Below are 10710 nucleotides of genomic sequence, written 5' to 3' on the forward strand. Positions count from 1 at the left end.
ATATTATTGCACAGATATAACACAAATTGAACTTGAGAATGAATTATACACTATCAATAAATATAGTATACCACACAACAGTTAAAAAAGAGTTGTTTACGGGAATTTTATAAAGCAACTAGCTGACCTGGCGAACTTCGTATCACCTTATTTTTTTCTGAAATATAATAATAACATAATATATCAAAATAAAATATAGCCTATCTTTTAAATTGGATCAAACTGCACACGGTGTGCAAATTTGACTAAAATCGGTTAAGTAGTTTAGGAGTCCATTGAGGACAAACATTGTGACACGAGATTTATATATATTAAGATATTCAATCAGTATCACACGTACTACTGAATTACTTATTTATGTGTTTATAGAAGTTAGACACCTGATCAATGATTTATTAATCCAGACTGTAACTCTAATTAGTAACTACTCACTATTAGACCACTTTAGAGTCTCTGTTCGTATAGGACAATAGTTGTACCTCAATTTCCTACACTGCTCTGCGGTAGCAGCTTGGTGGATAATTCATTTACAGTGATTGAGAAGGGGGGTACGGATAATCCGTTCAAAAAAGACATCTCTTTGTGAATTTTTAATGACGACACAGTTGAAATGTTTTTATTAAATCTGTGACTAGCCCGTTGGCACAGTTTGTAGTGGCCATGCAAAACTCGCAACTGGCACACAGAAGCCGCGGGTTGCGGTTTAGATTCCTACCTGAGTCTGTGTGTAATATTTGTATTTATATATGTATTATTTCTATGTATATTTATAAAAAAAAATATATAGTTATAACAGTCGGCTGTTACCTGTAACACAAGCATTAAGTTGCTTACCATAGGTACAGACGACCATGTGTGTATGTCATAAGATATTTATTTATTTATTATTTATCTAACGGTACATCAAAGTATGACATTCGAAGAATATTGTGTAAAATTTTCACAAAGAAATATTAAAAAATACGGCAATAGTAGCAATTTTCTGGATGTGTCTCGAAAAAAGTAAATTGCGGTACCCCTTATAATCTACTGGATCACCTGAAATCAAAAAATCAAAACTCATTTGTTAGATAATAGTTTTTCCCAGATGCTCCAGGAAGGTTTTTCGAAATTTCTATTTCTCACTTTTTTGGAACACTTGAAGGGAAAAACGCGATGTTTCGCGACATAAAATCAGCTAATTTGTTGTTGTTAAATAAAATATAAGAATCTCTCTTCCCGTGTGTGTCGTAAGAGGCGACTAAGGGATAACACAGTTCCACTACTATCTTGGAACTTATAAAGCCAAAAACATAACCATTCAACTGCTGGTTTTGAAATACACAGGCCGAAGACAGGCAACAGCGCCTTCGGTGCGACAAAGTCAGCCTGCGGTCACCAACCCGCCTGCCCAGCGTGGTGACTATGGACAACACACATGAGTTCACGCCAATTTTGACGTAAACTTATGGAGTCCTATGTCCAGTAGTGGACTGCAATAGGCTGAAGTGATGATGATGAAGTGATGAAATATTATAAGATCATCCGAAAAAAAAACTCTGCACCTTTATCTCATAAATTATGTACAGCAATAGTGTTCAAAATTTCAGAATGATTGATGCGTTAGTTTTGATGTTATGAGGGGCACTGACTTTGAAAACGTGCTTTGTAGAGAAAACGCTTTAAATTTTGAATTTTACTGGCTAGCCTTACGCTGAATCATCAATGCCAGGTCCATATAGGATGTTGCTACCATCCATGATGTCTAGGGCACCTTTTTGCTTCTGGCTCACTTACAAATTCTGCTTTCTTTATTTACTGTTTCAGCTTCCTGCTCTGCTCGGCTAATATATCGAGTCAGTTGATCTCACTCAGTCATGAGCGCTTGATCCACTACTGATTCCCATGTTTTGACTGAAGCTTGATAAGGCAAAATAACCCTCATTGAATACTGCCACAAAAGCTGCAATTTTAACGACGACAGAGGTTCCACTCAAGTGCTTTGGTGAGATTTTCCAAATAAGTTGGCTCAAACTCACATTGTTTTTTTGCGTGAAGCCTCAGACTCCTGTCTCCAGGATCTTTGCTCAGACCTTCATAGATAGGCTTGATGGCATCCAAAGCATACCCGGGAAATAAGACTGTGCCGCTGCACATATGTTTACAACAATAGGGCGCTCGAGTCGGGTAGGTATAAAAATCCGACAGGAATAATTATACCTATAGTTTTGTCAATTTTGCTCCAATTGACTTTAAAATTTTACACGGTGGCTACCACAATATTACTACAACATACCTAAAACCAATACCTACTAAAGTAAAAAGTCTTAAAATAAAACTGACAATTATAATCATCAGAGTTACGTAATATAACATATTTTTGCATAAAAAAAGATTCATTATATTATTTTTCAAGTACTCATCAAATAAATATAGTATGTATTTTGAAACTAACAGAAAAAATAAAACTAGTGCGTTAAAGTTAAAAAGTAAAACATATCTGATTATTGAAAGTGTAGAGAAACCTTAAATATTATTTAGATAATCTGTGCGATATAAATACTGTATCATATTCATATCCGTGTGTCAAATTTCTTTCCTTCCTTATCGGTGTCACTTTGTGAAGGTGCTTTTTTTGTGTATTTAAATCGTGTTAAATCTCTTCTTACAAGATATATTTCTATAAAATAAAATTTATATTTGAATTATTTATACTATTTTAAGTGTATAATTTTATTTATTTCAGATCACAATGGGGCGCCGTCCAGCTAGATGGTAAATTTAATATTTGATTACAAGTTTATGAATTTGTTATAATTCTTTTTTAAATATTAATATTTTAAATTTGTTTTAGTTATCGCTACTGTAAAAACAAGCCTTACCCGAAATCGCGGTTTTGCCGTGGTGTCCCCGATCCGAAAATTCGTATATTCGACTTGGGTAAGAAGAAAGCTGCAGTTGATGATTTTCCCTTATGTGTGCATCTGGTCTCCGATGAATACGAACAGCTGAGTTCGGAAGCTTTGGAAGCAGGTCGTATTTGCTGCAACAAGTACCTCGTGAAGAACTGTGGTAAAGATCAGTTCCACATTCGCATAAGGCTGCACCCCTTCCACGTTATCCGCATTAACAAAATGTTGTCGTGCGCTGGAGCCGATAGGTGAGTAATGTTTTAAATTTGATGAATAAGTTAAGTTTATATCTAAATTTTTCCATGAAGATGTTTCATTAGATGTCTTTAAATCTTTAAAATAGACAATTCTTAGCACTTTGTAATCTACCTTGTTGGATAGCTATAGAGTTAACACTCATTATTTAGCAGATAAATTAGTTATGTCATTTTTAAGAAACCATCATATTTGTTAATTTAAAAAAAAAAAATTGGTGTATAGGTTTTAAAATATATTTTACAAAAGTAAATCGACACCAACAATTTATACTATGCCAACTCGAATTTTCGATAAGTTGGTGTAGCATAATAAACGAGAAACCAAGAGGAATATTGGTTTTATTTAACTGAAAGAATTCTACTAGACAAATATAATATGACTTAAATTAATAATAATAAATAACAAAGTATGACAGTTGACACGTTTGGTTTTAACAATACTACGGAGATCGTATACACGTACATGGCGCGGAGGTCGCATATCACCTCATTCTCCCCCGGTTCAGTTTTCACTCTCACTCCCATCAACCACAAAGTCCGCTAGGTAGGAGGGTAATTTTCGCGTCCTATTAGATCTCCTGGGGAGTCCAGTCCGAAGAACTGGCGAAGTCGTCGACGGCTCTCCTACACGAGGCAGTGACGAAGGAGCGATATTTTCAGGTGGAGATGTGGAGTTATTTTCAGATAGAAACCTGAGATTATCATCTTCGGAGGCCATTTCAAAGTTATCGTCGCTGCTATTATCAGTGATACTGGGGAAAGGAGCCAATTGACGGTTTGATACCGTTGAGGTTTCGCCATTATCCCGTCTTATGAGAGAGTAGTAGGGATTGGTCTCTAAGAGCTCGGCTTCCTCGACAAGAGGGTCCGTTTTTGAAGAACGGACGTTCTTTTTAAGTAAGATCGGTCCCGGTGTGAGCCAAGATGGCAGTGAATCTCCGTTCGGGGATCTTCTCGGGTATGTGAAAAGTTTTTCGTGCGGGGTAGCGTTTGTTGCCGTACACAGGAGGGAGCGGACACAATGCAATGCGTCCTTCAGAACTACTTCCCAATTTTCCACCGATAATCCCTTTGACCGAAGGCTGAGTTGAATAGTTCGCCAGAGCGTTCCGTTTAGTCGCTCCACTTGGCCATTACCCTGGGGGTTATAGGGCGTCGTTCTGGACGAGGCTATATTTGACTGTCGTAGAAATGATTTGAACTCTTCGGACATGAATGACGACCCTCTATCACTATGAATGTAGAGAGGTTGGCCAAATGTTAGAAAAAGATCTTTGAGGCAAGTAATAACGGTGGCTGAGGTCATATCCTTGCATGGGTATGCAAAAGGAAATCGACTGTACTCATCAATAATTGTAAGTATATACTTGTTGGCTGTTTTAGATGGTAGTGGTCCTTTAAAATCTATGTTGATCCGTTCAAACGGCGACGTAGCTTTTATCAATTGACCCTTGACCTTTAGAAATCTCGGTTTTATTTCGGCGCAGGTAGGGCACGAGGCGGTCATCTCCTTCACATCATTAGCCGAGTAAGGCAAGTTTTTAGATCTTACCCAGTGATACATTCTAGTTACTCCCGGGTGACAGAGTGCGTTATGTAGTTCTTTCAACTTGTTTATATTCATGTAAGCGCATACGCGAGATAGAGCGTCCGCAGCAGCGTTTTCAGTGCCTGGTCTATAAACTATATCGTATTTGAAGCAAGACAGTTCTAATCGCCAACGTTGGATCTTCTCATTTTTTATTTTACTGTTATGATCTTGATTGAACATGAAGGCCACCGATTGTTGGTCAGTTATAAGAAGAAAATGTCTGCCGATCAGGTAGTGTCTCCATTTCTTTAGGCTCTCTACTATCGCACAAGCCTCTTTTTCGATTGAGGATTGTTTGCATTCCGAGTTATTTAATGTCCGAGAGAAAAAGGCAACTGGTCTTCCATGTTGAGTCAGAGTAGCCCCTAACGCGAATTCCGAAGCGTCTGTTTCGACTGTAAACATTTCATCATCATTAATGGCTACTAGAGCGGCTGCCTTGATATCTTGCTTGAGTTCTTCAAAACACTTGAGCGCTTCAGGTGTCAACGGGAAAGTTGTCACGCATGTAAGTGGCTTTATTTTTTCTGAGAAACGCGCGATCCATTTAGCGTAATGAGCAAGCATCCCTAGGGCTCGTTTTAGTTCACTAGTTTTAGTTGGAGCGGGAAGCTCTAGAAGAGGTTTTAGTCTTTCCGGGTCAGGACTGATAGTATTATTTTCAACAGTATATCCAAGCAAATTGATTTTAGTCTTATTGAAAACACTCTTCCGTTCGTTTATAGTTAAATGATATTTATTAGCGGCGTCCATAAAGCGTTTTAAATTGTGGTCATGATCCCTTTGATCTTTGCCGCATACGGTTACATTGTCTAAGTAGGCGAACGTTCCTTCTAGTCTCTCTTCTGTTATGATGAAGTCCAGAGTACGTTGAAAAGCCGCAACGCCATTAGTCACGCCAAATGGAATGCGTGTAAACTGGTACAATTTGCTGCATGCTTCGAAAGCAGTATATATCTTTTCATTTTCTAAGATGGGTATTTGATGGTATGCGCTCTTTAAGTCGATTTGACTGAACACTTTGAATTTTGATACTTTGTTCACGACTGATTCTATGTTTGGCAAGGGGAAGGCATCCAGATCGGTGAATTTGTTTATGGTCATGGAGTAATCAATGACAAGTCGTTTTCGATGAACCCCTCCTCCCGCTACGAGGACTTGGGCTCTCCAGGGGGAAATACTTGTTTCAATGACCCCGTCTTCAAGTAATTTAGACACTTCTTCCTTTATGAAGTCCTCATCTTCCTTATTGTAGCGCCGGCTTCTCACGGCGATCGGTCGAATGTTCGGTGACAGATTTGTAAATATGGAGGCTGGCGGCACCGAAGCTCGTAACACGTTGCATATCTCTAAAGGTTCGCCAGACCCACCAAAATTAAAATGAATGCTCGAGCGATATAACCAATATTCCTCTTGGTTTCTCGTTTATTATGCTACAATTTATTTAACTGAAAGAATTCTACTAGACAAATATAATATGACTTAAATTAATAATAATAAATAACAAAGTATGACAGTTGACACGTTTGGTTTTAACAATACTACGGAGATCGTATACACGTACATGGCGCGGAGGTCGCATATCACCTCAGTTGGTTTTTTAAATGCAATTTTTTTTTTGTTACCACGTACACCTGATAGATATATCCGCCAACCCGCATTGGAGCAGAGTGGTGGATTAAGCTCTGATTCTTCTCCAACATGGGGAAAGAGGCATATGTCCAGTAGTGGGATATTACAGGCTGAAGCGTAAATTTAATAAAATTGTTTTTATATGTAATAACAAAATTGTGAAATTACAATTAATAAATTAACTATTAAAGATGCCAAATCTCAAATAAGTTTCTTAATATAAAAGATATCACGTTTTCCCTCTAATAAGCCTCTATTGTAAAGTTCACTTTTATGAGTTAGCTTAGTATAAATTGCTAGTGTCAAAATGTTAAAATATTAATACAAATAACTAACCGTAATATTAAATTCTGTTTCAAAATGTTTAATTTCACCTATTTACAACTTAAAGAGTAAATTAAGTTTGCAGCATTCAGAAGGTTGGAAAATACTGAATAATTATTAATTATTATAATATAATATAATAAATATAATACAATATTATATAATTATCTTATAACTAGACTGCTTTAGTAGAAGTGGAACTAAATACTGATTAAAATAATATAATGATTAATAAAAGTCAAAAATTACAAAAATGGGGCATTGATAGTCTAATATGGGGAACTCGTGAGTTGGTCGCCTGGGAAGCTTCCATCAGTTTGGTACGTCATCATATTCGTGGAATTAGGGTTCCGTAACTTGTATCAAAATATTGTGCAATATCTGTTGCTCTTAGTCAGTGTTTTCAAATTAAAAGTCATTCACAGTGCTGTTTTATTTCTTTGATATGACTTGCAAATTTTTTATCTATCAAGATTATTTCTCACTAATAATCAAAGTCATTATTAAAAACAATAAATTGTAATTATAACTTGTAAACTTCTAAATGACTTTTAATTTTTAACTCTATTTCTTATTTGTTATGTATACGCCTGGGAAGCTTCCATCAGTTTGGTACGTCAGCATATTTGTGGAATTAGGGTTCTGTAACTTGTATCAAAATATTGTGCAATATCTGTTGCTCTTAGTCAGTGTTTTCAAATTAAAAGTCATTCACAGTGCTGTTTTATTTCTTTGATATGACTTGCAAATTTTTTATCTATCAAGATTATTTCTCACTAATAATCAAAGTCATTATTAAAAACAATAAATTGTAATTATAACTTGTAAACTTCTAAATGACTTTTAATTTTTAACTCTATTTCTTATTTGTTATGTATACGCCTGGGAAGCTTCCATCAGTTTGGTACGTCAGCATATTTGTGGAATTAGGGTTCTGTAACTTGTATCAAAATATTGTGCAATATCTGTTGCTCTTAGTCAGTGTTTTCAAACTAAAAGTCATTCACAGTGCTGTTTTATTTCTTTGATATGACTTGCAAATTTTTTATCTATCAAGATTATTTCTCACTAATAATCAAAGTCATTATTAAAAACAATAAATTGTAATTGTAACTTGTAAACTTCTAAATGACTTTTAATTTTTAACTCTATTTCTAATTTGTTGTGTATAACTGTGTTTTTGAAAAAATAAAAATAAAATAAATAATTTAGGAAAACTATAAATACTCATTTTGTATATATTTATATTTCAACTACTTAATGGTTATTACGTTGCTTTGCTAGCATGTCTTTTTTTTTTTTTTTTTTTTATATGTCACTAGGTCGGCAAACAAGCTTACGGCTCACCTGATGGTAAGCGATTACCGTAGCCTATAGACACCTGCAACACCAGAAGCATCGCAAGCGCGTTGCCGACCCAATCCCCAATCCCCCCAGGAGCTCTGGTCACCTTACTCACCAACAGGAACACAATACTGCTTGAAAACAGTATTATTTTGCTGTGATCTTCTGTAAGGTCGAGGTACTACCCCAGTCGGGCTGCTCCGTATTTTGAGCAGGAAATTCCTGCTGTGCCCTACCTCAGTTAAATTTATTTTACATATATTTAAAAAATCATAATGTAAACTTAACAAGTGTAATGGCTTGAACAGGTATGCCTTCGTCGTATTATAGGCTTAGTTAAGGATACTATGATAAATCTGACAACAGAGTAACTTTATTCCGGATCTAGAACCTACATTATCTAAAGTCCATTTTTTAAGAAGTGTCTCATTTAATAAACAAACCCCCTGTCAATATGTATTCACGTTTTATCTGCATTGATCACCTACTTTTTACCTACATTAACTTACGGACATTTGTAAAACTCAAGTTTACTGTATATTTCACTAAAAACAATTTTCAATTTATCAGTTTGAACACAATAACTATTAAAATACTAATATCGAGAGTACATATAATTAATATTTCTTAATATGTCATTTCAATATCTTTTTTATAAGGCAAAATTTTTAGAAGGCGAATGAGTATGTGAATGAACAAAATGAATGATAAAATAGGATGTGTTCGTTACCTTTATTTTAAATGATCACAAATTACAATTTGTTAATAAGTTATAAAAAAAAATTACTGTAAAGTGATCTGTTAAGTTTTTAGAAATATATATTCTTTTTTTATGTTGAGTGAAAAAAATGCTTACAAAATATTACAAATATCAATCTTTGAGTTATGAACACTATCCCATATAATATAAAAGTAAAGCACACATAGCAGCGTCTTCGGTGCGAAAAAGCCAGCCCTGCGGTAACCAATCCGCCTGCCCAGCATGGTGACTATGGGCAAAACACATGAGTTCACTCCATTTTTGACGCGAACTTGTGGAGGCCTATGTCCAGCAGTGGACTATATTAGGCTGAAGTGATAGCACATAGCACTGGCATAAAAGTTGACTGAAGTTTACAGGAAAATTTTGTGGGATTTTAGGATTAGACTTGGATTACCTAATGAGAGCTTTGTGAAAAACAGTGTTATTAGTCCTTTTGTTTATATGTTAGAGAGAGTGCTACTAGTTTTTATGCATACTTTTTTATGTATCCTAATATATTCTTATAAATTGTAGGCTTCAGACGGGGATGCGTGGTGCTTTCGGCAAACCGCAAGGTACGGTAGCGCGCGTTCACATCGGACAGCCCATCATGTCGGTGCGTTCCAGCGACAGATGGAAGGCGCAGGTCATCGAGGCTCTGCGTCGTGCCAAGTTCAAGTTCCCTGGTCGTCAGAAGGTTAGTAATAAAAGCAGAATTATAAGTTTTATTGTCTAAATCTTGTCTTGTACATTCTTTTGAGTAGTATCTATAGTAATGTGGAATATATCCAGATCTCAAAAAGAGCTCTAAATCTGGAGCAGCCCATCTAGCCTAGTACCTCCACATTAAAGAAGATCACAGCTAAATAGTACTACTTTCAAGTAGTTTTGTGTTGCTGCGGTGAGTAAGGTAGCCCAGAGCTGCTGGGAAGGGTCAGGGGGTCAGCAATGCTTGTGTTGCTTCTGGCGTTACAGGTTATGGTAACGCTTACTACCAAGTACTACATAAGGTACTACCAAGAGTCTTTCCAAAAAACGAATAGTTTTGCATGATTATCAAAATGTTTCAATACTTAACATAAATTTAGAAAATAAACCATCTTTTCTTTATCATAGGTTTTAAGATTTTTTTACATTGGGCATAAATATGTTATTGTTTCAGATCTATGTCTCCAAGAGATGGGGCTTCACGAAATACGACCGCGACGAATTTGAGAAGCTGCGTGAAGAAGGGCGCCTCGCCAACGACGGTTGCAACGTCAGGTACCGCCCAGAGCACGGCCCTCTCGATTCGTGGAGAAAAGTTCAAACTGAGATACATAACATGTAAAATCTGTGTATTGAACATTAATAAATAATCATATTTTATAATCGATTTTTATTGCGTAATTATTCATTCTTTAGTAATTAAAAGGGTGTCAGCTCTGACATGCGACTTGAGCTTACACTGCTTTCTCGCAAGAGGCGTTGTTTGGTTAAAGTCACTCTCAGTAACACTGCTCGGCGTTACAAGTTCATATAATTTTTCCCGTTTTTTTTTCTTCAAATCTTATAAGGAGTAAACTCCTGTAAAATAATTAAAGATTATATATATATATATATATATATTAAAAAAATTATTGTGTTTGCTCGCAAACGAAAAAAAACCGACTTCGATTACATCGACGAGTAATACAACGTAGATCGACGAAAAAATTGTCAAGTAACTACGCGTTATCAAAGATTACTCAAAAAGTAGTTATCAGATCTCGATAAAATTTATATGTGACCACATGATAAATATCAGCTTTTAATTAAATTAAAAATTATCAAAATCGGTACACCCAGTAAAAAGTTATTGCGGATTTTCGACAGTTTCCCTCGATTTCTCTGGGATGCCATCATCAGTGCCTAGTTTCTTTATCATAGTACCAAAGTACGGATATCCCC

The 10710-nt window shown here is 35.8% G+C and overlaps 1 protein-coding gene across 1 annotated transcript; it reads left to right on the forward strand.

Annotated features, from left to right (window-relative positions):
• The first annotated feature begins 2524 nt into the window (after positions 1-2524).
• LOC123653742 (60S ribosomal protein L10) lies at positions 2525-10149 on the forward strand. The gene is made up of 5 exons (XM_045589728.1): positions 2525-2605; positions 2726-2754; positions 2834-3139; positions 9316-9478; positions 9944-10149. The coding sequence occupies exons 2-5, from the start codon at positions 2732-2734 to the stop codon at positions 10109-10111; spliced, it is 660 nt and encodes a 219-aa protein (XP_045445684.1). The 5' UTR covers positions 2525-2605; positions 2726-2731; the 3' UTR covers positions 10112-10149.
• The last annotated feature ends 561 nt before the right edge of the window (positions 10150-10710 follow it).

This window comes from Melitaea cinxia, chromosome 5 (genome assembly GCF_905220565.1).
Source record: "Melitaea cinxia chromosome 5, ilMelCinx1.1, whole genome shotgun sequence".
Lineage (NCBI taxonomy): Eukaryota > Metazoa > Arthropoda > Insecta > Lepidoptera > Nymphalidae > Melitaea > Melitaea cinxia.

Coding starts and splice junctions, on each gene's coding strand:
- LOC123653742 (XM_045589728.1), top strand. CDS start 2,732: ATGGGGCGCCGTCCAGCTAGATG. Junction 2,755..2,833: donor GGGCGCCGTCCAGCTAGATG/GTAAATTTAATA, acceptor AATTTGTTTTAG/TTATCGCTACTGTAAAAACA. Junction 3,140..9,315: donor TCGTGCGCTGGAGCCGATAG/GTGAGTAATGTT, acceptor TATAAATTGTAG/GCTTCAGACGGGGATGCGTG.